The 23302-nt window shown below is 48.5% G+C and overlaps 1 protein-coding gene and 1 long non-coding RNA gene across 2 annotated transcripts; both read left to right on the plus strand.

Moving 5' to 3' along the window:
- Positions 1 to 12219: 12219 nt before the first annotated feature.
- On the plus strand, positions 12220 to 13075 carry LOC136469858 (uncharacterized). Its single transcript, XM_066467893.1, has 2 exons — positions 12220 to 12358; positions 12603 to 13075. The coding sequence occupies exons 1-2, from the start codon at positions 12220 to 12222 to the stop codon at positions 13073 to 13075; spliced, it is 612 nt and encodes a 203-aa protein (XP_066323990.1).
- A 3126-nt stretch (positions 13076 to 16201) lies between these two features.
- On the plus strand, positions 16202 to 16990 carry LOC136473486 (uncharacterized). Its single transcript, XR_010762637.1, has 3 exons — positions 16202 to 16377; positions 16518 to 16609; positions 16694 to 16990. It is a non-coding gene; the product is annotated as an uncharacterized lncRNA (long non-coding RNA).
- Positions 16991 to 23302: the final 6312 nt, after the last annotated feature.

Consider the following 23302-nt stretch of genomic DNA (forward strand, 5'->3'; position numbering starts at 1 on the left):
AATGAAAGAAGGCATCTTCATCTCTCAAGAGAAATACACAAAAGATCTTCTCAAGAGATTCAAGATGGATGAATGTAAGCCAATCAAGACCCCAATGCCTACTAATGGACATCTCGACCTAGATGAGGGAGGTAACCCGGTTGATCAAACTCTCTACCGTTCTATGATTGGTAGCTTGTTATATTTAACAGCATCTAGGCCCGACATCATGTTTAGTGTGTGTGTATGTGTGCTAGGTTTCAAGCAAATCCTAAGGAAACATATTTAATTGCCGTAAAAATAATCCTTAGGTATCTTAAGAACACACCAAGCATTGGTCTTTGGTTTCCCAAAGGAGCTATATTTGAATTAGTTGGCTATTCCGATTTGGATTATGCCGGTTGCAAAGTGGATAGAAAAAGCACATCCAGAGGGTGCCATTTTCTTGGTAGATCACTTGTGTCTTGGTCCTCCAAGAAACAAAATAGTGTGGCTTTGTCCACCGCCGAAGCGGAATACATTGCCGCGGGTGCTTGTTGTGCACAAATATTATACATGAAACAAACTTTGCTAGACTATGGTGTAGTTCTAGAAAAAGTACCTCTTTTGTGCGATAATGAAATTGCGGTAAAACTTGCAAATAACCCGGTTCAACATTCTCGCACCAAGCACATAGATATCCGCCATCACTTTCTAAGAGATCATGTTGCTAAAAATGATATATCACTAGAAGGTGTAAGAACTAAAAATTAATTAGCGGATATCTTTACTAAACCGCTAGATGAGGCTATATTTTGTAGATTGCGGAACGAGCTCAATGTACTTGATTTTAGTAACTTCACTAAAAGATGAGTTTGTGTTGTCCCTTGCATTCATTGTAATATACAACATGTTTAATTTTTGGAAATGCATATAGGGCTTGTCTAACATGGTTAAGATAACCGCCGAAAAGCGTGTGAAGAAGCTTAACCTTGGATCAAACTTGACAAGCAACTAGATTTAATTTCAAGTATTGTATTGCATATGCATGAATGTTGTTTTGTCATTTGGTTCAATTTGCCCTCTTATTGCCTATTTTCTTAAAAAGAATTATAGCCTAAGGCAAAATATTTTGAAAAACATGAGGGTTTGAGAGAGGTCACTCATATCAGTCCCAATTGGTGTTTATTTGGATCTTATTCATGTTGGGACTTGATTGAGAACAGGCAGCTAGTGGGAACATTGAAGATTCGATGGAGAAGAGTGACCGGACGCTGCACCGGACTCTGATGTCCAGCGTCCGGTCAGTTCACAGGAGGTGAATTTGCTGCGAATGAGTGATCGGACTCTGCGTTTCAGCGTCCGGTCAGAAGACGTTCAGCGTCCGGTCAATCGAAGAAGACAAAGGATGAGTTGACCAGACCCTGCCTGCGTCCGGTCATGGACCACCGGACGCATTCGGTCGCGATTCTAGAGGAATTGGACCTCTCTGGAATCGACCGAACGCTGGGTGGTAGCGTCCGGTCGCTACCACCGGAGCGTCCGGTCAGTAGAAAACGTGCTGCATCAGATCTCTTCTCACGTTTCCATCTCTGTTACGCTTGGGGACCCTTATAACCCAATGCCGCGCGATTTTCCCCGCATCCTCGCCGTGACCTAGCCCTAGCCCGAGCCGCCGTAGCTCCTTCGCGTCCACCGCCGCCGCAAGCCCTAATCGCCGGAGAGCTACCCGTGCTTGCGCCACCGCATGCCACCGCGCCGGTTCCACGCTACCACCGCAGCGCGCCCCCATCGCACTAGATCCGCGCGTCGCCCTACTCGCTGCGAGATCCCACGCCTGCCAGCGCCACCACTGCCGGTTGCCGTGCCCTAGCCCTGCTGTTCTCGCACGCCAAGCCGAGCTTCGGTACCGTCGAGCACTCTTCTCGCCGTGTTCCTATCTTGCACCGGTAAGGCCATGACCTAGCTCCTTTCACATCCTTGATTGTGGCCCTGCTCGGCATCATAAAGCTTTGATTTCATTTGCATCCAGGGTTGTCAATTCTTTCACCGCTCTACCCTAACCCTAGCCCGGTTCCGTGGTTCCCCGCGTGACGTCCCTTCTTTTCTCGGATCGCCGGTTCGACAGGTAGCAAGCCAATCGCTTCAATTTCGTACCTACATTGCTTGCATCCTAGGGTTTCGCATCTATTAGATATATCGTATTTATTTGTATCTCTATCTATTCCATCGTGCAGCGAGCCGATGTCGTTGAGGTGTTAGTTGCACTTATCAGTTAACTCAGGGCCAAGCTCGCAAGTACGGATCGAGGCCAAGCCTCGGGAGTGTCAGTTTGATAGTTGATCTTCGTCAGTGGCAGTTCATCTTCTTGTCAGATCAGATGGCTCGTACGAAGAATGTTGGGGGTGGTCCAGGAGATGATGATCGGAGGCCCCTGCCTCGCCTGCCTGTAGATCCAAAAGGCAAGGCAACGAAGAAGCTAGCAACCAGGAAGAGAAAATATCCAGATGCAGAGACTGCCAGAGTAGTAGCTGTTGCAGAGGCCATAGAGCGTGCTGAGAGAGGAGGTGCTCGTAGTGTAGTGATTGAGGATCAGCCGCTTTCACCTGAGGCTAGAGCTAGGATTGAGCGAGTTGAACGCCTGCATGGTGGTCCACCTGGGACTGTCACAGTTGCAGGACAACGTCGTGCTATTGATGAGAGTCAACCTTATGGGGAGTCATCACAGCAACAGCCCCAGCCAGCATAGGAGACCCAGGAGGATGAGCAGGCCGAGCAGGCTGAGGAGACAGAGCAGGCACCACAGCCCCAGCTACACCGCTCTGGTCGTACCCATGCTCCAGTCTCACCGAGGCCGTCGACATAGCAGAGGGGATCTCATCCACCGCCTAGACCACAGGGTCCTCCTCCAGTGGTGCATCTTGACTTGAGGGCCGCCATGGCCAAGCAGGTTCAGCAGCTTAGGGTTGTTGAGTTTGAGGTGTGGTTTCCACCCAGGAGGGATGAGAGAGCTGTAGAGGGTTTCTACACGCCACTGCATGAGGACTTTTATAATGCCAATCTCAACAGTGGTGCAGTATTCAGATCATAGAGAGTCTGCAGTATTGAGGCCATAGTTGCAGCAGCTGGAGAGCACATTTGCCCCTACCTTGCATATCTGCCGGGGCTGACAGATCTCATTGGCCGGACAGGATTATATGTACCATCTTGGGTTCGGCAGTTCTATGCATCTCTCTTCGTCGACCCACATCACAAGTTTATACATTTTGGGTTCAGAGGCCGAGACTATAGAATGACCAGTCAGAGGGCCAGAGAGATACTGAGGCTATAGGAGCAGCCTGTCAAGTTACATGAGGTCTGTTATGGACAGCACGAGCCTCCCAGGCGTCCTCATGGTGGTCAGGTGCCCCCTACAGATCTTGTGCGTCATTGCTTCAAGGAGCCCTTTGGTGAGGGGTCAAGGAGGAACCCCAGTGACCTTACTCCTACTGCCAGAGTGCTAGAGGCTATCATCAGGAGGACACTACTTCCCAGGATGGGATATAGAGAGGGCTTGACTCGCCTACAGCTTTGGCTCCTTAATGCCCGGATGCAGCAGACAGTGTTTGATATCTGGGACCTCCTTCTGTCAGAGATAGAGGATACTATAGCTGAGGGCTTCAAGGGTCGCAGGCAACTTCCATATGCCCATTGGATTACTTTTCTTATGCTCAAGGCAGTGTCAGTCAGGACACCGGAGATGGTTGCAGAATACAGAGGTGCCACCACTGAGTTCCCAGCATATAACATGGCACAGAGGATCAGGCACAACACTCCTTAGGCACCCAGTCAGCCTCGTCGCCGTCCCGATGTACCAGAGTCCGCAGCTCAGCAAGACGAGACTATCAGAGGCATAGCAGCTACTGAGGAGGAGCAGCTAGAGGCCCAGCAGGAGATGAGCGACAATAGTGATAGCTTAGATGAGGATTACCAGGCCATACCTCAGATGCCTCCACGCCGACATGACCATGAGACCGGTAGTTCTAGCTCAGCTCCACCTGCACCACAGACGGACCCCGCTATCATTGCCATACTTGAGCGGATGCAGCAGGATCAAGCACGACAGGCTCAGGAGACCGCTGCCAACTTTGCTCAGTTTCAGGCTCATCAGGACGAGTTCCAGCGACAGCAGCAGGTTCTCTAGTAGCAGCAGTAGCAGATGCACCAGCAGCAGTTACTTATGCAGCAGCAGCTCATGGGATTTATGCAGCATGTAGTGATAGCACTTGGGGCTCCACAGCCACAGCCTTCGCCCCAGCTCGGTCAGCCTGCCACCACCTCGACGACTCCAGCTGTACAGCCCAGTGGGCTCCAGAGTTAGGGACAGCCTCCAGCTCAGTTTGCCTCACCTCCAGTTCAGGTGTCCCAGTGGTTAGCATCACCCGTGGTAGCCCCACAGTTCACTCCACTTCAGACGGGCTTCACACCAGACCAGTCAGCTTCGCTGTTTGTGCCTGACACGTCAGTCTCCAGGAGTCTTGGAGCATCGTTCAGCGAGTTGATAGGGATGCCTACACCACCGCATATGTGTGCCCCTGGTCCTTCTACAGCAGCTCCCGTCACCATGATGACTCAGAGGCTTCCTTCTTCCGTCGCATCCTCAGACCCGACGACAGATGTACCAGCATCATCTCAGGCAGCACCTGCCCCAGCTCAGACCCAGACCGCTTCAGAGACACTTCCAGCTACAGAGGGTCAGTCAGTACAGAGCTCAGGGTCAGATGATGATGGCGCCCAGTTCATGCTTGCTCCATGTACTTCAGCGCCCGACTCATCCGCTACAGCCCCGCCGACCGACCCGTAGGTTTTGGTGTTTGACGCCAAAGGGGGAGAGGGTACGAGTATGTAGACTCAGGGGGAGCGATATTCAGGGGGAGCTAGTTATCTGTTATTAGGTTATTATATACATTTGGAGTTTTAGTTGTGTGATACACTATTACTATTATGCATTCGTGTGTTTATCTACATGCATATTTTTATATCTATGTGATAGTGATATCTACGTGATTGTGATATGTGACATGTGCTCTCTACTTTGAATTTCTTATATGTCATATCACTTGTGTTATGCTCATTTGCCTTTGCTTCCGCGTTTATACTCCGATGCAAATGAGTTTTGTTACTTGTACTCATGATTAATTCATATCTTTTGAGTACATTGTGTTGGCTTGGATCATATAAGCTTGCCTAACTCTTTTGCTCTTATTGACAAAAGCTTATATGAACCAAGCATATCAAAAACCTCACTCTTCCACATACTCGAGGTGGTATTGTCATTAATCACCAAAAAGGGGGAGATTGAAAGCATCTAGGCCCCTAATTAGGTTTTGGTGATTAATGACAATACAAGATTACTATGACTAACGTGTGTTTTGCAGAGGCAAATAAGTTAGGTCATGGTAATGGAGATCGATCGGGCGATCAAGGATGTCATGCCCCTATGATGGAAATCGTTTCGGTTTTCAAAGGATGGACGACAAGGTTAAGGATGACTAGTTCTAAGTGTCGATTGGAGTTGGAGAGACACTTAGAGTAGTTTAGGACTTTGTTTTTCCTTTGGCTGTACTATTAAGGGCGTATGGACGGGTAGCTTGACCTAGGTGAGTCTATTGAGTTAGGTGTGGTGCACACTTGTTAATTCTAGCACTAGGTAGCTCCTACAAAGCCCTTTGATCCTTTGGAGCAAACTTCATTCACATATGATCGAGAGTTGGAAGTGAATGGAGGGTCAAATACTGACCGGACGCTCGCTCCGGTGCGACCGGACGCTGGCCACAGGGTCCGGTCAGTTCATTTGACCGAGGAGGAATCGTCTGGTGTGACCGGACGCTGATGGCCAGCGTCCGGTCGACTCCAGTAAGGTTACAGAGAAGAGAATTTGCGACCGGACGCGTCTGGTCAGTACTGACCGAACCCTAGGGGTTCAGCGTCCGATCGAGTACAGTAAGGTTCCAGTGAGGGTTTTATGCGACCGGACGTGTCCGGTCAGTGCTGACCGGACCCTGCCAGCGTCCGGTCATCACTTAAACGCTGGTCCACGGGTTGAACTGACCGGAGCGTCCGGTCAACACGACCGGAGCGTCCGGTCACCCCGCAGAAGCTCATAACGGTTCGTTTTTCAAGCTGCCTTATAAATAGAACCTCCACTCGTGTGTGGGGGCACTTTTGCTCATTTCAACAGCTGAGAAACACGTTTGTGAGTGTAAAGAAGAGCAAGGTCCTAGTGAGGTGATTGAGATTTGAGAATCCAAGAGAGTAGCCTCATTAGTGAATCAAGAGTAGCAAAGTGTGCATCCACCGATCTCGTTAGGCTTCGCGTGGTCAAGTGAGAGTTCGTGCTTGTTACTCTTGGTGATCGCCATCACCTAGACGGCTTGGTGGTGATTGGAGCTTGGTGATCACCCGGCGGAGCTTGTGGGTGACCCAACTCAAGTTGTGAATGGCTTTGGGTGATTCGCCGCGACGGAGTGTCGAAGAATCAACCCGTAGAGAGCACTTGATCCTTGCGCGGATCAAGGGGGAGCTACACTCTTGCGCGGGTGCTCCAACGAGGACTAGTGGGGAGTGACGACTCTCCGATACCTCGGCAAAACATCACCGCGTTTCCTCTCCTCTCTTTACTTTGAGCATCTACTTTGAACATTACTTTGAGCAATTCAATTCTTGTCATTTACATTCCTAGAATTGCCATGCTAGAGTAGGATTGGAACTTAGGTTGCAAGTTTATTTGTGCGATAGAACATTAGAAACACTTTCTAGGCATAAGGGGTTAATTGGGCTATCAATAGGATTTAATTTTTGAAAGAAAATTTAGAATTAGCCCAATTCACCTCCCCTCTTGGGCATCTTGATCCTTTCAGGCGCCTGCCCCCTGCACCGGCTATAGTACCATATCTGAGTACCTTTTCGGCGCCGTCTTCCTCTGCCGTGTGTTCACACAAGGGAGCAGTAGATTATCTAATAATCTCCATTGCTGGTTGTGTAAGACTGGTGAACTTCAGATTGGGTGGATCTCTCCCAAACCTTGAGGAGCTGGACCTCTCTAGCACATTGCTGAAAGCACTGGACCTCAGAGATGTCTACAACGGGTCATTTTATTGGGATGTCAGAAGCTCCAGGCAATTCTTGGCCCCAAAAGGGAGTACTCAATCTAAGAATCTTAAGCATTGTTACTAAGAACATGAGACTCATACAGTCATTATCGGTGCTGGGGGATCCAAAGATTAATGTTAATCTCTGCTTCTCTAATCCTACAAAAGACGTTGGACAAAACTATGATGATGAGACAATGGCTCCACATGGCTGAGTTTCCAAAGGCTCACAACCAAACCTACAGTGATGTCAACTTCGACATTGACTATGAAGGAAGCAGATCACTCCAGTCTGTGCCACTGGACCTCCACTTAGAGATTGGAGAAGGAATAAGCAACATTAATGTGGTCACCGTACAAAGGAATCAGCTCCATAATCCGTTTCCTGAATAGGGTCAAGTCACTGCTCCTGCACGATAATTCTTCCATCACCACTGTAATCCCTGAAAGCATGATTTCCATAACAGAGGAGTTTGAGCAGTTAGATTGGTCTAGTTTGAAGTGTGCCACGTCGAGAGATGCCCCAAATTGGATTCTGTGTTCACCACAAACTATGATACTGGCTGCTTTGAGGAACTAGAGACCTTTTGGGGTATCTCTTGATGGCCCGTTGTATTTGGACCAAAGGAAGGGTAGTCAGTATCGAGAATGATAAAGCATTTGCCAAACTGCGGACTAAAAATCTTCGTTCATGTCCTAGGCTCACATTTGTTCTACCATTGTCATGGTTCTATACCTTGTCCAGCCTGGAGACCCTCTGCATTGTCTGCTGTGGTGATCTCAGCCAGGTCTTCCCGGTGGAGGCAGTGTTTCTGAATGAATTGTCTACTGTCTGTCATCTTGGAGGACTATTAGAATTCCCCAAGTTGAAGAACATCTGCCTACATGAGCACCCCAAGCTGCATCAGATATGTGAGGCCAAGATGTACGCCCCAAAGCTTGAGACCATCTGGGTGAGGGGGATGTTGGAGCCTCAAGTGCCTCCCGGCCACCTCCGACCGCCCCAACAGCCGACCAATCGTGGACTGTGAGAAGGAGTGGTGGAACAAGCTGGAGTGGGATGGAAAGAAGGCTCGCCACCAACCCTCCCTCTTCCGGCCATGCCACTCCAAGTACAACAAGAAGACCCTGGTCAGGAGCTCAGTTCTCCGGTGAGCCGATCTGATGATGTGGACTAGCAGAACCACTCAATCCACGTCTAGGTACACAAGAATAATAACTAACTAGTTTCAGCTCACATCCTTTTTCTCTGCTCTTCACGTAAATATCTTTCTGTTTGCAGCAACAAACACAAAGCATCAATGCATAGCGAGCTATAGTTATTAGTCTCTCCAAGCAGGACTTCTTTATTACTAGTTTTTTTTCATGTAAACAACTTATATTATTAAGTATTTACCCTCCAGGTTTAATTTGCAGGTGCGTTCGCCAAAAAGGTTTAATTTGCAGGCGGATGCATGGCTGCGATGTCTCAGCTGCTTCCTACGTCATGCTTCCATTGGATTCCTTTACCAAGTCTTCTATTTGTTTTCTCCATAATAAATAGGTGTTTGATGCTGGTTGCATTGCATCCACCGAGTTGCATTGGGTGTGCTTGCTACTAAATCAGTTTGTGTGCGTGAAACACCACTTATTTGCTTGGTATTGTCTGCGTATTTTGTGTGTATGCTTGAAATAAGAGGGTGCCATTTGCCTTGGTGCGTCTGTACCATAGTCACAACATGACCCTCGTGGTGTACTGTGTGTGTGAGCTGCAAAAGACTTGATAATTTGTATGCGTGATGGACTGATTCAGCAGCATGCTAATGCTGCTTATATATTTGAAATTGTTTGGTATGACCTACAAAATCTAATTGTTAACTATTCCATTGCAGTGGACCAGTGGTATGAATGCATGGGATGGAGACCAAGTTTATTTTCTTGTGCTTGTAGTTGTTGTCAAAATTTTCCTTGGGAGTCAATGAGCATCGTGGAAATAAGTGGACATCCAAAATCTATTTGGGTGTAGCTTTGTTGGAGTCACTTAGGGACATGGTCAGGCATCGTTAGCCACCTCTTTGACTATATATTTTGGAGTCGTCGCTCAAGTTACGATTTGGATTTTGCTTAGATTAGTCTTTGATTGAACAGTTTTGTCGTACATCGATTTGTGGAACCTAAACTCATGAGCTTAATCAGACATCAACAACACTTTCAGACAGCATCTATCGTGTTCTTACCTATGTTCTTCAATTCACAAGCAAGGAATTAGTCTTCGTGGCGAGGTTAACCGGGCACTGCACATTCGATAGCTAAAGGAGACATAGTGCCGCAGTTGCAGGGTTCAGATCCTTTGATCAAAAGCCAGACCGATGTGTCAAGCCGTTCTTGAGTTACTTCAATCTGACAAAAAATCAGGCACTCCAGTTCCCATCAGTCAGTTACATGCAATTAGCTGATGAATATATATTTTTTTGTTTTAGTTAACATCTGAATTTGTAAGACATTTAACTTCAGTGTAGTACGTGCATACATGATTCGTGGCGGTACTTATGCTATTTTCCCCCCTTCTTACTTCGATGACTGATGACATTTGGAAACTGATGCAGTAAATTCATTTTTAAACAAATGATATACGCGTGCGCAACGGCTTGCAGAAATGATGCATTCTAGGATAATTTATGTTGACACAAAACCAGTTCCACACCTAAATGATTTCCGTTGGAACTGTCATTAACTATAGGTCTTTTTGATTACTACAACTATAAAAGTTTATTTTTTAAAAAAGTTATGAGCTTTACTGTGTTATACCTTTTTTTTTAGAGATGGACCAAATTATCAAATGCCTCTAGAAATTCATTTCTCTGAGACGGGTTAAATTTTCAGCCGCCACTAAAACGTCTCCATTTCTAGAGGTGCCTGGCAATGTCATTTTGAGAGGTGGTTCAACTTTCCAGTCACCTTTAGAAATAGAGAGTATTACTAAAGGCCTATGGCATTTCCAAACACCCCTAAAAGTCAATTTCTAGAGGGCGGATATTTCATAAAACATTTTTAGATGTGGATTTTGATAGAGTCGCCTTTACACTAAAAGGAGGCACCTCTAAAAATTATAGTGATTTTTTCCTAAGCTCCGTATTTTATCCTTTGCGTTGTTTTAGACTGTGACGTCTAAGAGGGGGATAAATTAGACAACTTAATACTATATTTCTAACGATGATCTCTTTTTCTATGCTTAGCAAAATCTATGCAATTAAGTAAATTATCTAAATGTGCAACTACGATTTTACTAGGTGTGTTGCTATCTCTACCGCAAAAGAGTTATGCAACCTAGGTTCTTCCAATCCTATCAACTAGCCTATCAACTAAGCTAGAAAAGATAAAGCACATAACCAAGATTGCAATATAAATGTGAAAGTTAAAAATGAGGTAGAGACCATGCCTCGGACACGACCGGTGCGTGTCACGTCGACTAGCCGATGAGCTGTGGAACCGCCCGTTGGAGTGCACAGGTGACGGTGCTCACACCGGTGCTTACACCGGTTATGACTGGTGCCTAATAGGCTCCTCCAACCGCGCTGCTGACCTCTCTAGAATCCAAAACCGGTGCACAAGGACCGGTGTCACACAGGTGATGACCGGTGCCTTCTAGCTCCGTGTTCAGCGCCTGCAACCCTCTCTAGACAGGGTAACCGGTGCACCATGACTGGTGCACACCGGTGTGCTCGGTGCCCCGGCTGCTGCCTGCGCGCTGCAGCCTCTCTGGGACACCATGTCCGGTGAGGCAACCGGTGTGCCATCGGTGGCTACCAGTGCACACTGCAACCGCAACCTGTCCTTCATTTCTTCGCGCGTATCTTCGTCCGGGCTTTTATTTCTGAACGTCTTGGACTCCAAGCTTCTCTCCAAGGTTGATCACACATGTTCTATGTCTTTCTTTGAGTGTTATCATATTGTTCACGTTCCAATTCGGTCCAAGTCCACCATGCAACCTATTGGGCTACAAAATAATCTCTTGCAAACACATTAATTCAATTTGGTTAGGCTGATCATCAAACACCAAAATCCAAGCTTAAATGGGTCAAGGCTTCATTTTCCTTACAGTTTTAATATATGTGAGTTTTTTATAAAAAACAATTGAGTGCTACATGATGAATTCTGTTTGGAGACATCTCAGTCGCCATGTTCGCTTATCTTATGAACCGTACTATTTCAGCGGACAAACAATGTTTTTCTCTCACAACAAATTAGCGAACAGTACTTTTAGTCATGACTTTTCAGCAAAGCGGTCGAAAGAACTCGATCCTTCTTTGTCCTTTTACGCAGACCCCAAGCAAAGAACCTTGCTTTTGCTTTAGTAAAAGCATCGAAAACAAGCGAGGGGACAACGCTGCGTAGAGCTCAGTACAGAGGGCATTAGAAGCTAATCTGCAACGATCTAGCATCGACCATTAGTATAAAAATAATTTTTAGATGCGGTCAAATTAGATATTTAGGAACGGTTGTTTCAACCGTCACTAAGACACCGATTGTAAAAACAACTGATTTCTAGTGGCGGATTAACAACCGACTCTAAAAAAACAATTTCTAAGAGCGGGTGTGTTAAATCAACCGATGCTAAAAATGCATCTTTACAAACGGTGAAGTTCAGTGAACCGATTCTGAAAATACATATACAGAGTCGGACCTCTTAAGTAACCGGCGCTGAAAATGATTTTTGGGAATAAAAAAAGCTCGCCGGCACCGGCGAGACCGCGCCGCCACGCAGCTACAATCATCGGCGCCGCACCGCAGAGCTGCCACGTCAACCAGTGCCGGCGCGCCGCACTGCCTGCAATGAAAGCTACAACAGCCAGCGCCGCAATGTAACGACACACCCGGCCAGCACAGCGGCGCCAAAACGCCACACGCGGCCAGCTCGCTAGCGCCGCTGCCCTGCCCGGCAAGCACACCGACGCCAAGCCGCCATACACGGCCAGCTTGCCGTTGCCGCACTACCGCGCCCGGCCAGCACACCGGCACCAAGCCGCCGCACACGGCCAGCTCGCCGTCGCCGCTCTGCCACGCCCGGCCAGCACACCGATGTCGAGCCGCCACACCCGACCAGCACACCGATGCCAAGCTCGCCGTCGACGCGTTGGGCCACACCGTCGCCATGGCTGCCGCACCTCTATCCAAAGAACGAGAAAGGGAGAGAGAAGAGAGGAAGTTGGAGAGAGTTCGAGAGATGAGAAGAGATAAGGTTGCTGTTGCTCTGCGTGAGAAGATAAGGATGCAGCTGGGAAGAGATCGAGGTGCGTGGGTCCCATGCACATGGGTATTGAAAACCAGGTAGTACGTGTTCAAACGGCTTGCGCGCAAATAGTTTTATCTCCCGTGGAATTGCATCTTTAGAAGCAGATCTAAAACAACCATCGCTAAAAACAGGTCTCCTTTAGGAGCGATTTGGTAAAGAGAACCACCCCTGAAAATAGATCTTCGAGGATTGAGCGAAACACTGTGCAGACCCCTACCCGAAACCGTAGCCGCCCCTGGCAGCCCCCGACTCGCGGCCACCGCCGACGGCGCTGGCGCCCGCATCCGCCTCCCCATCCCTTCCCTCCTCGCCTCCCTCTGAGTCATCTGCCCCCAATCCTCCTCTCCCTCGCGCGGGTCGCGACGAGCTGCACCCGGCGGCCCGATTCCCGCCGTCGTCGGCGACGCTGGCCATCGCGGAGCTAGCCACCGTGGAGCCGGCCCTCGTTACCACCGCCGCGCCCTCCGTAACCCTCCCTCACGCCGGATCTAGCGAGGCGGCCTTCACCGCTGATACCCCAAGCTCCCGATACGCGCCCGTGACGGAGCTGACTGGGGCCGAGGCGGGCAATCCCTGCGCTAGCGGTTGCGTGACCGCAGGTGGTGGCGCGGTTGTGACGTTGCCGGTCTTCGATGCTCGGCAGCCGCCACCGCCACCTCAACCCACGACCTTGCCGACGGTCGGGAAGACGTCCCTGGAGACCATCCGCTGCTAGGATCAACGGACGTCCCTGTGACGGAGGCCGCAGCGCCCAGCTCGCTGCAGCGGCCTCCCCCGCCTCCGGCATCGGGGTTCAACATCTTCCTCATCCGCCCTTCCGCCCCATTGTCGGCTTCGCTCGCCCCCCATGCCACCCCCTTCCACCTAGCGGGCAACTCAGTGGGGCGTTCCAAGGCTCGCCGGTGGGCGGAGGACCTTGACGCCTCCGATGTGGAGTCGTCACCGACTATCTCCCAAACACCATACCTCGACGACGTTCGGCGGGAGCCACAGCTACGGATGTCGCCGCTGCCGGAGCGAGCCCCGACACGCCCCACCATCGCCAAGGGCACGCGCGACGGGGCCGCTGTTGGGTCACGAGTCGGAAGGCGGGGAAAGCACCCCCAACCACCGGCGACCACGCCCGCAGCTCATCCACGGGCTTCCTATCTGAGGCCAGGACAACGGCAGTGGAACCGAGCGGGAGGCTCGCGAACGTGCGCGGCATCGGCTGGTTCTTCGGAGGCCAGGACCTTAGCCTGCCCCCCGCACCCGGCAACGCTTCACCGCTCCAGACGCCGACGACTGGCGCGAGGGCCATCCGAAGGCCGAGTTGGGGCTCCATCACCGCGTCTGCTGCATCTAGCGCCTAGTTTTCCAGCGGAGCTACAGGAAAAATGCCTCAACTGCCTCTCCACCTCGCACATGGTGGCGACCTGTAGGCTGCCTCAGTGCTGCCTGAGTTGCAGGGGCTTCCGCCACCGCGCGCGTGATTGCAAGCGACCGCGGAGGCCTAGTTCGGCAAGGAACGACATACCTGGCAACTTAGGCGCATACCGTCGACGTCTTTCCCAGTGTCGCCATGACTAGCCATGCTCTCACGCCGCTACACTGGGCTTGGGTGCAGAGGGAGGTATGCCGGGCCTGGACGAAACCATGTCGGGCGCCGATGGGCGCTGCGGCGGAGGACGGCGACACCGTCGTCGACGCCGACGGCGGTGACGGAGGAGCCACGATCGTTCGGCCGGGGCCACTCCAGCAGCGCCGGACGACACATCAGTCGCTGTTGATTCCTAGGCCGGACATGGTGTGCTGACCAGCGCGACGGGCCTCATCGAGCTCGACCCGCTGACGCTGATGCCGCGCACGGACGCTACAGCTGATCGTGACATCACGGAGGACCCGATGCTGGTGGAGCTCGCGGCTTCGCTCACTAGATATCGGGCCGTCGCGTGGCCTCCACCGGTCACCCAGCTGGTGGACGAGGCCGCGGCGGTGGTCACCTATGATTACACGCAAACACGGTCCAAGCATGCCGACTCGACACGGCTGACACCACCCCCACGCCCCGCCTTGCCCCCAGTGTCGCCTCAGCAGGTTCTGTCATAGGTCAAGCCAGAGCGGTTGGTGTTCGATGACCCCTCGGGCATTGTTGCGCCCACGGTGGGCGAAGAGGGCTACTTCAGTCCGGTGCACACGGACCCAAGTATGCCGCCGGGGGATACCCACCAGAAGTTGACGATGACGTCTCCTTCAAGCGCCGCCTCGACAACTTCACCATGGCAGTGCTATGCAAGCGGGACTCTCTGTTGACTCATGAGCCTCCCAAGCAGCCGCCTGCTAAGCCAGTGCTATCGTGGCGGAGCAGGCGGTTGGCGGCTCATAGCTTGTCCCGAGTACCTACTTCCAAGCGAGGTGAAGTGCTGATCATGCAGCGTATGGGTTACATCAAGGGTCCATCAACGCCATCAGCGTCGGAGGTGGAGGCCTTTGACCGGCTCTTCGACGGTAACCTGACCGTGTCGGAGGCCGAGGCGATGGACGCGCTCTTCTCGGCCGTTGAAAATGGCCCGTCTAGGCAGCTGCGAGGACGCAAGGCCACCTCTTAGGTCGCACCGCTGCGTCGGTTTTGGTTGTTTTCTTTTATGAAATATCGCAACAAAGATATTTTATTAGGATGGTCCAGCTACGGCTGTGTTAGGTCGACCTCATTTGGCGCTCGATGAAGCGCGTTGTATGGCTATTTAAGCTCTTCCACTTAATACAATGACACGCAAACCTTTTACGTGTTCGAGAAAAAAAAAATAAATCTTCAGAGACAGTTCTCTTAATACAATCGTCCCTAAAAATAGATCTATTTTTAAATGCGGTTTTCGTAATAGAATTGCCCCTGAAAATTGATCTTCAGAGGCGGTCACGAAGCTACAGTACCCTTGGCACGGTTAGAGGCAGCGTGATAGTTAAACCGCCTCTGATTGAAAAAGGGGGACATTGCTAAAATCATTCCTGGACTGGTGGACCTGAGTTATCATAGCTCGCTTCTTCCGTTCTTCCTCACCATCGCATTGCATCTTTCGGCAAGGTTTCTACAGTAAAACATAATACCAGAAAAGGATATGTAGCAGCAAGCTAAGGGAGGTACGTACGATATCATTCTTCATTTCTTCTTCCCCTCGCGTTAAAATTTGATCAGTAGTCTTGCTTTAGAAATGCTAAGTACATGGACCTCAGGGCTATGAGGTAGAAATGTGTTAACATAATATCGATATTTTGTAGAGCATTTATATCATTGTTTCGCACCTTTCAAAAACATACCAGCCCAGTAGAAACCGACGGTGCGGTTCGGTGCCAATCAGGACCCGTCCCGTGCATGTCCAAAGCCGCGGTTAAGGGTCGTCGAACCTGCTCCGTTTGCACTGTTGGCCAGCATGATCCGAGGTCCGCGGATAACTGTGGTCGTGGATCGGACCTCGGGATTGCAGTCAATTACGCTATTGCAAGTGCCATCGCTATCTGCTATCGGTTCTATTCTATGCCATGAGCTGCTTTGTGCTATGGACAGTAGACGACGCCAGGAGTGGCGACGGACAGGTCCCCAGGGTTGTCAAGCTTGCGTCGGAGAGCCGCTGGTGAGGGGTCCACAACACACACAACCAGCAGCGTCGCCGCACGTCGCCGGTGGATGGAGTAGAAGGGCCCGGGGCAGCGTGCCGAGCGTGAACTGAGGTGCCGCCGTCCGCAAACTGACACACCGTGCTCGCCTCGCCTCACCGCTCGTAGTCGCCTAGGAAAGTAAGCCTCTCTGTACATTAAGAACCAGCAGGATTCCTCCTCAAAATCGAACTTTTGGTATACATGGGCATCTGTCCATATTTTCTATTTCTCTCATGTGCGAGGTGCTTAATTCAGTCGCGTTTATGCTTTTGAATCTTGTTTTAAAATTTACTATTTGCAGGGTGTGAAGCATACAACCTTGGAACCGGAAGAGGTACATCTGTGCTGGAGATTGTTCAAGCATTCGAGAAGGCTTCTGGGAAGGTATACAAGATAAACAAATTTCGACCTTGCATGATTATTAGCATTTTGCAATGCAGCCTACTTAGGTTTACTGCCTTGATAAGCTTTCGTTTATGCTCCCATGTTGTGATTTATAAGGACATATTTTTGCTACCCTGTAGAAAATCCCTCTGATTTTTGGTGAGAGACGCCCTGGTGATGCAGAGATTCTGTTTTCAGAGACTACTAAAGCAGACAGGGAGCTTAACTGGAAGTAAGTCATATAACAAGATATAATATGTTATCATGACAAAATGGCTTTATTGTATTTTATATGATCAACGTTGTCTTCCTCTAGAGCAAAATACGGTATTGAAGAGATGTGTCGCGACCAATGGAACTGGGCCAGCAAGAACCCTTATGGGCTTATGGCTATGGATCGCCGGACTCTACCAAGCAGAATCTGCTGACTCCTCCAAGCAGAATGGCCATCGTACAAACGGTTCAACTGACTCACCCAAGCGGAACGGCCACTATGCCTATGGGTCCGCTGACTCACCCAAGCGGAAGGGGCACTATGTTTATGGATCATCAGACTTCAAGCAGACTGGTAATGGCCACCTGCACTGAGCAGAACTGTTTGACCTGTGAGCTCCCTCTAAGGTCTATCGTGAACCCACTAATCCGAGATTGATGTGGATCATTGGGTTGACAGGTCATACAGTAGAGTCGTTGGCAGCGGAATTCCTGTTTGCTGTGGGTAAAGCCTATCTTCTGCGTTGGTGTTTATTTTTTCCTTGTTGCAATTATGGTGTAGGAATGTGGTCATAGTGTATCAGCTGATTCTATTCCTTCCCTGCTAATTGAACTGCATTACGCTTCATTAAGCTTGGCTGATTACTGTATAACGGGGAAAAATTGCACCTGTGTACCATTATTTATTTGTACCTGTACTATACTATGTGTGAAGGGAGAAATAGCCTCGCCGCAATAGCTTGATGAATTTAGCTGCAATTACTCCCAGATCCGACTGTTGTTTCATGTGAATGTAAATATGACGTCTCTGCAAACTATGAGCAGATAAAAATGTACGCCTCCCCTCTGTGTACCAGAACGTAGTCCGAACCAATGCATCCTTTTCCTTTCTACATGCCCTATATGCCGTGCTGGGCGACTGCGTTGGTCTTGCTCTGAATCTTGTGTGGACAGAAGGATTATTAACGTTGGAAACCATCGTGCCTTGCATGCTAACATTGCATTCTGTGACGGTGTGATGTGAAACACATTTTCGTGCAGTTTGTGTCGCGCGTTGTGCAGAGATCGAATCATAAAAGGAAAAGGGTGAAAGCCTCATGATTCTGGTGTCTGCTTAAATTCCTGTGGTTTCCCCGTCTTCTTTCTTTCATGATAAAGTATTACAAAGAGAGCATGAGAGATTCAAAGCTAGTGCCAGCCTTTTCGGCAGACCGTAAACGATCGTGGATTATTTACTGCTGGCTGATTTGGTGTGAGAGAAAAATACTGTTCTGACTGGAAATTTACGATCGTTTACGACCAAGCGAACAGCCTGTTTAGTGGGACGGCAGTTCAATCTATATCCTTTCATTAGCTCTAACCCCAAGCAAAGAACCATGCTTTCACTTAGCTACATGGGACCCAAAAAGCGAAGTGGGGGCGAAGATACTTCTACATGGGGCTCGGTTGTGTGGAGGACACGCTGGAAGCCTGCTGCAGATCTGCAATACAAGGGATCCGCATATAGACTTAGTTGTGTGGGTTATCTTGAGCAACCCATAAAATTAAGCCTATATATGAATTCACGAGGTAGCCTGCTTGCATCTCTAGCGACAGCTACTTCCATCACGAACCCACAAAATGGTTGAACCTGATTTAGTGATAACTCGAATACATCAGTTATTATCGCTGAAGCAGCACTCTTGTTTCAGCAAATTGTCGCAAACGGACCTCGTTAGAAATTGCATGTTGAACGCTGGATGGATTGGAGCTGCCGTCAAGCTATATACCTAGCTAATGATATACTTTCGCAGCAGGAAGAGAAGGCTGTACTACCATCTTTATCCTTTATATCCCGACCCAAGAAAAGAACCACGCTTTAATTTTTTGCTTTAGCGTTTAGGAAAAGCACCGAACCACGAGCTAATAAGGCAAAGTTGTGCGTTGAGCTCGATAAGAAACGGAGCCGATCGACTTGTGTTGCAGGTTCGCCACGGACTAGCGCATTAGTAGCTAGCTACTTCCATTCTTCGTCTGTCTCTCTCTCTCGGACTCTCGCGCGCACTTCAATTTAGGGCAGCGTTTCGTCTATAATCTCGGACATGTAGCTGCCAAGGAGGTATGCATCCACATTCTGCCTTTCTCATCAGTCGTGTTAAGTAGGAGTATTATATTATAGGCGACTCCGTCCCGCGTGTCTCTATCTTCCTCCGCGCGTCTCCCTCTCCCTCCCGTGTCCGTGCCCGACTACGCCTGCGCCCGCACCGGAGACGAAGAAGACGGCAGCGCTAGGGTTCCAATGGCCTCCATCTCCAACTCCGACAGGCATAGAAGGTCCCGGGCGGGGGAGGCAGGCTGGACAGGCGGTGGGGAAGGAGGCCCAGCGGCTTAGGGGCCCTGGCGGTGGCGGTCGGACCAAGGAGGGGCAGGGGCGCTATGACCGGAGGGAGGTTGCCGCTGCCGGAGCTCGCTGTGGCCGAAGAGGAGGGGAAGAAGGTGGCCGCCGCAGGCGCTAGGGTTCGCCGGAACTTTGGCAAGCCCTAGCATCCACGGCGGGGCAGTGGTCGGCGGTGGGGGCGAGGAGGAGCAGGAACGTCGACGGTGTTGGGGTCGAGGACGAGGAGTAGGGCAGGCTCGACGGCGAGGGAGGTGGCGGCGGAGGAGGGGCGTGGGGAGGGAGAAAGGGGTAGGGGAGGACGCGGTGCGAGGAGGAAGAAGGTGTCGCGCGAAAATTAGTTTGAGGGAGTACATTATATCTTTATGGAAACGCAATTAATTTGGAAAGGCCCATTTTTTTATCCTATATATTACATTTTTTTCTCTGTTGTCGTGTATTTTATTTTATTTTATTTACCCTGACTACAAATTTTGTGATTACCCTTAGGATGCATGAAACAACATATCTACAATTTTTCATATTATAGGGGTGTGAGGGTGTGTGTGTGTTTGGGTGGGTGGGGGGGGGGGGGGGGGCGCTAACCCATTTTCGTGAAAATCTACTACTCTACTGTGCATTTCCAAAAATATAATGCAATATAATTTATAGGGCACAACACTATTTTGGTAAATAACACGGTTTTATTTGACTGGAAAATATGTGTGTGTCTTGCTACAGATCAGGCCATACGTCAAGATTACCAGTACTATATATACCTAACATTATTTATTTTAAAACCAAGACTACAGTATAATGCAAGTTACAATATATTGTTATTTATTTTATATCATAAGTACTAGTAATATCAAACCATGCCCCCGCACAGGGTTTAGTAAAATATGGTTATAACCACTATTTACTCCAAACGAATATAAAAGACTAGGAAGGTCATAGCCACATGGTCTGCATTAGCCTCCCCATCTTCTCATGATATTGAATTTTCTTATCATAGAATTATATGTGTAGTAGTATTGCTTTATTATAACATGAAGTGAATACTTTTATGATTTCCTAAACATAATATATATATTTATAGCTTATGCATCCATATGTACTTGATTTGCATAACAACAGAACATGTATGTTTGCTTTAGTTAGTTTTTAATAGATTAATGCTAACAGTATTGGACAATTTAGATACAAATATGGGTAATCTATCGTTATTTTTTTTGGTTATAGCATATGATGGTAACTGAAATATATATTAGAGAGGATATTTTTTTTGTTTATATAGTAATAGCAGAAGTGGTAGTATAATGGTTGCTGCGTAATTAGATGCAATGCAAATTTAGGGGCTACTTAAGATTATGTTTTACAATGGCATAAATGGGTAAATTAAATACATATTCATTGATATTTTATATTATTTTTGTAGACAAATATGGGCAATTCTATAGAAAAAAATAAGTCTAATGACTATCTACTATAACTAAAGGGAATAACTAGCGCCCGGACATCCGGTCCCAGGCCCGCGACCGGACGCAGCTCCGCCACACCCTGTCCCGTCCCCCCGCATAACAGAGCGTCCGCCACCCCCGCGTATCAGTAGAGCCCTCCTACTCGCCGCCCGCAGGAGGGCTCAACCTGGTCGCGCCCGCATCACCTCCATAGCCAGGGTCTACATCTCCGTCGCGCGGGGAGATGCCATAGGCTTTTGATCCAGGATCTCCGAAGGGGCCAGCGAAGGCAGCATGTCGTACGGGAATGGGCCGCGTGCGCCAGCGCGGACGCCTACGTGTCCTCTAGTGGAGCGCTGCCGCCAGCTTACAGCTGACGCCGCCATAGCTCCTGCACTAGCTCTCTCTTCCTCGCTAAACAACCCTATATTGAGATCTACTTTTGCAGCACTCAGATGAAACAATTGCAACATACGACTGAACAGATGAAACATTTGGAACATACACTTGCAACATAGTCATTGTAACATATGCAACATCCAGATATAACACTTGCAGCATACGTCTAAAACAGATGAAACATATGAAACATGCTGATGCAACATATGTGTGAAACATATACAAACATCTGGATCAAAACGCTTGCAACAAACGTTTGGAACAGATGAAACATTTTGAACAAACGTTTGCCACATGCCTCTGAAACACTTGCAACATGCTTGATCTACTTTTGCAACATCCATAAAAAACAACTGCAACATATATTTGAAACGACTAAAACACTTGAAACATATACATTTCAACATAGGGGAGAGAAAGCCTGGACCGGTTGATTACAACCGTCGAGGTCAGAGCCGACGGCGAGCGGCGGCGCACGAGCACCACCAGCACCCAGCACCAGCCGCGGACGTGAGCACCACCACCAGCTAGCGCCTCCACCACCAGCCTTGGCTTAGCCTAGCGGGCGGCGCGTGCTACGAAAGGGCGTGGGCGGCGCGGCGCACGGCCAAAGCGAGGAACGAGGTGCGGGTGGGGCATGCGATGGGCGGGGGAGAAGAGCGTGGTGGGAGAAGGCTGAGCGGAGCGAGCGAGCGGTGTCCGGATGAGAATAAGAGACGGAGGGAGTCAAAGTTGTGGTGCACATCACACCACGTGTCCATCCGGAGGGAGTCGCTGGCATCAGACATGCTGTTTGTAGTATTATCGATATCTAAATATGAGAACTCTACTAGCAGATTTCTCTGCAATTTCGTGAACTGCAATTTCGTGAAACCACGTCATTCGAAGATCCCACAACCACAATTCAACCATCCATCCATCCCCGCCCATCCGTATTCAGAGCTCAAGCGTCGCCGACTTTTGGTTTCCAAACCTGCAAACTGAACAACCATTGTACCGGCTGCTCTGTCTCCTCCATTCCCCACCGGCGAGCTGCCACTTTTAAACCTGAGGTCCCTTACAGTTCTCATATATTTTGGTTCCTATTTTGCCTCATCAAAAACTCTCGGCTCTGAAAAGAGCAGTAGGTCAGAGCGGCTGGGAGCCTAGGACAGCCCTGCACGCCATGATGCCGAGGTGCATGGCGGGCTGGAGGTGGTGCGCTGCCATATGTGGCCGTTGGGAGCTCGTGTGTGGTTACGTTGGTGCCGAGATTTGGTGGTGCCTGAAGTCTCATGTGCAGGCATGCGGGCAAGTAGTATCGTCTCCATCTGCATGCGTGTTCGTTATTGAATATTTTTTCATAACAGCTTCTATTAATATTTGTATATAGATTTAAAGGATATTTTAGTTTATGTGTTATGTAGATATATGTTAAAGTATTTAATTTATATTATCTTTCTTGATGACATATATGGATAATTTATATGCAAAATTAAGGGTTACTTTGTGTTATATGTTCATGGTGGTAGAGGTGGGTAGTTTAGATACAAATTTAGGAATTATTTTAAGTTATGTTCCAAAATGGCATATGGTAGACATTTAAGTTTAGAGGCTATTTTAAATTATCTTTTTATAATGGAAGAGGTAATTAATTTAAATAGAAATTCAGGGGCTAATTTGTGTATTTTTTTTCATAACGAGAGTGGTGGGTAGTTCTTTATATAAATAATTGATCTAATAATAATTATTAGTGATGATGATTAGAGTTCACTAAGTTAGGCCAGATACTTCTAATTATTGTCAATTTTTCAGGATTTATCTTTTTTTTTCTAATTCTTTTATGTGCAGTCTTTGCCCTCTGATCATTAGACTCTTGCCCCCGGCTTGGGCCCTCTCCCCTATCTCTTATTTCGATTGTCATCCATGGTGATCTCATCAAGAAATTTTGCTTTCAACCATGAGGGTCTCATCTAATAAATACTCTCGCTGTTTCTTAATAAATAAATTCTTAGAGTATCTTAAGTAGATCCTTTTTATGGTTGACTGATTTTATAGTGAATAAGGATTATTTATGTACGTTTTTTAGGGAATAAGGATATTTATTTTTCTATTAATATATTTTGTCAGATGTGCATGCAGAGTCAGGACAGAGGTAGCTGAGAATCCCGCTATACTATGTGGTTGTGAGGCTGTCATCCACACTAAGAGATTGTAAAAGTGTCGCCATGAGCTCGCCCAGCTAGCGAAGAGGACAAGACACTCAGTTGTTCATCATTTTAGTTCTCCGGTCTGCGCCAAGCATATTATTGCTTAAGATCGTAACTCTGTTTCTGAGTCTCTTCTTGGAAAAGAAATTTAACCCTGGAGCAAGACGAACCTCTGAACCAAACGCTCCAGGTGAAACAACTGTCCAAAAGGTGGAGAAAATAGAATTCTACGGTCCCATAACTGTAAGTTGTTTTAGTTTTTCTAGATAAATAGTAGTTTTTTATGTGTCTAGATATGATATATAACTTAC

This window comes from Miscanthus floridulus, chromosome 8 (genome assembly GCF_019320115.1).
Source record: "Miscanthus floridulus cultivar M001 chromosome 8, ASM1932011v1, whole genome shotgun sequence".
In the NCBI taxonomy this organism is placed as follows: domain Eukaryota; kingdom Viridiplantae; phylum Streptophyta; class Magnoliopsida; order Poales; family Poaceae; genus Miscanthus; species Miscanthus floridulus.

Excerpts from the sequence above, each read along its gene's own strand:
- LOC136469858 (XM_066467893.1), top strand. The coding sequence starts at position 12,220 with ATGGCTGCCGCACCTCTATCCAAAGAACGAGAAAGGGAGAGAGAAGAG. Across the intron at positions 12,359-12,602 it reads GCAGCTGGGAAGAGATCGAG|CCCCCGACTCGCGGCCACCG; the intron begins GTGCGTGGGTCC and ends CGCCCCTGGCAG.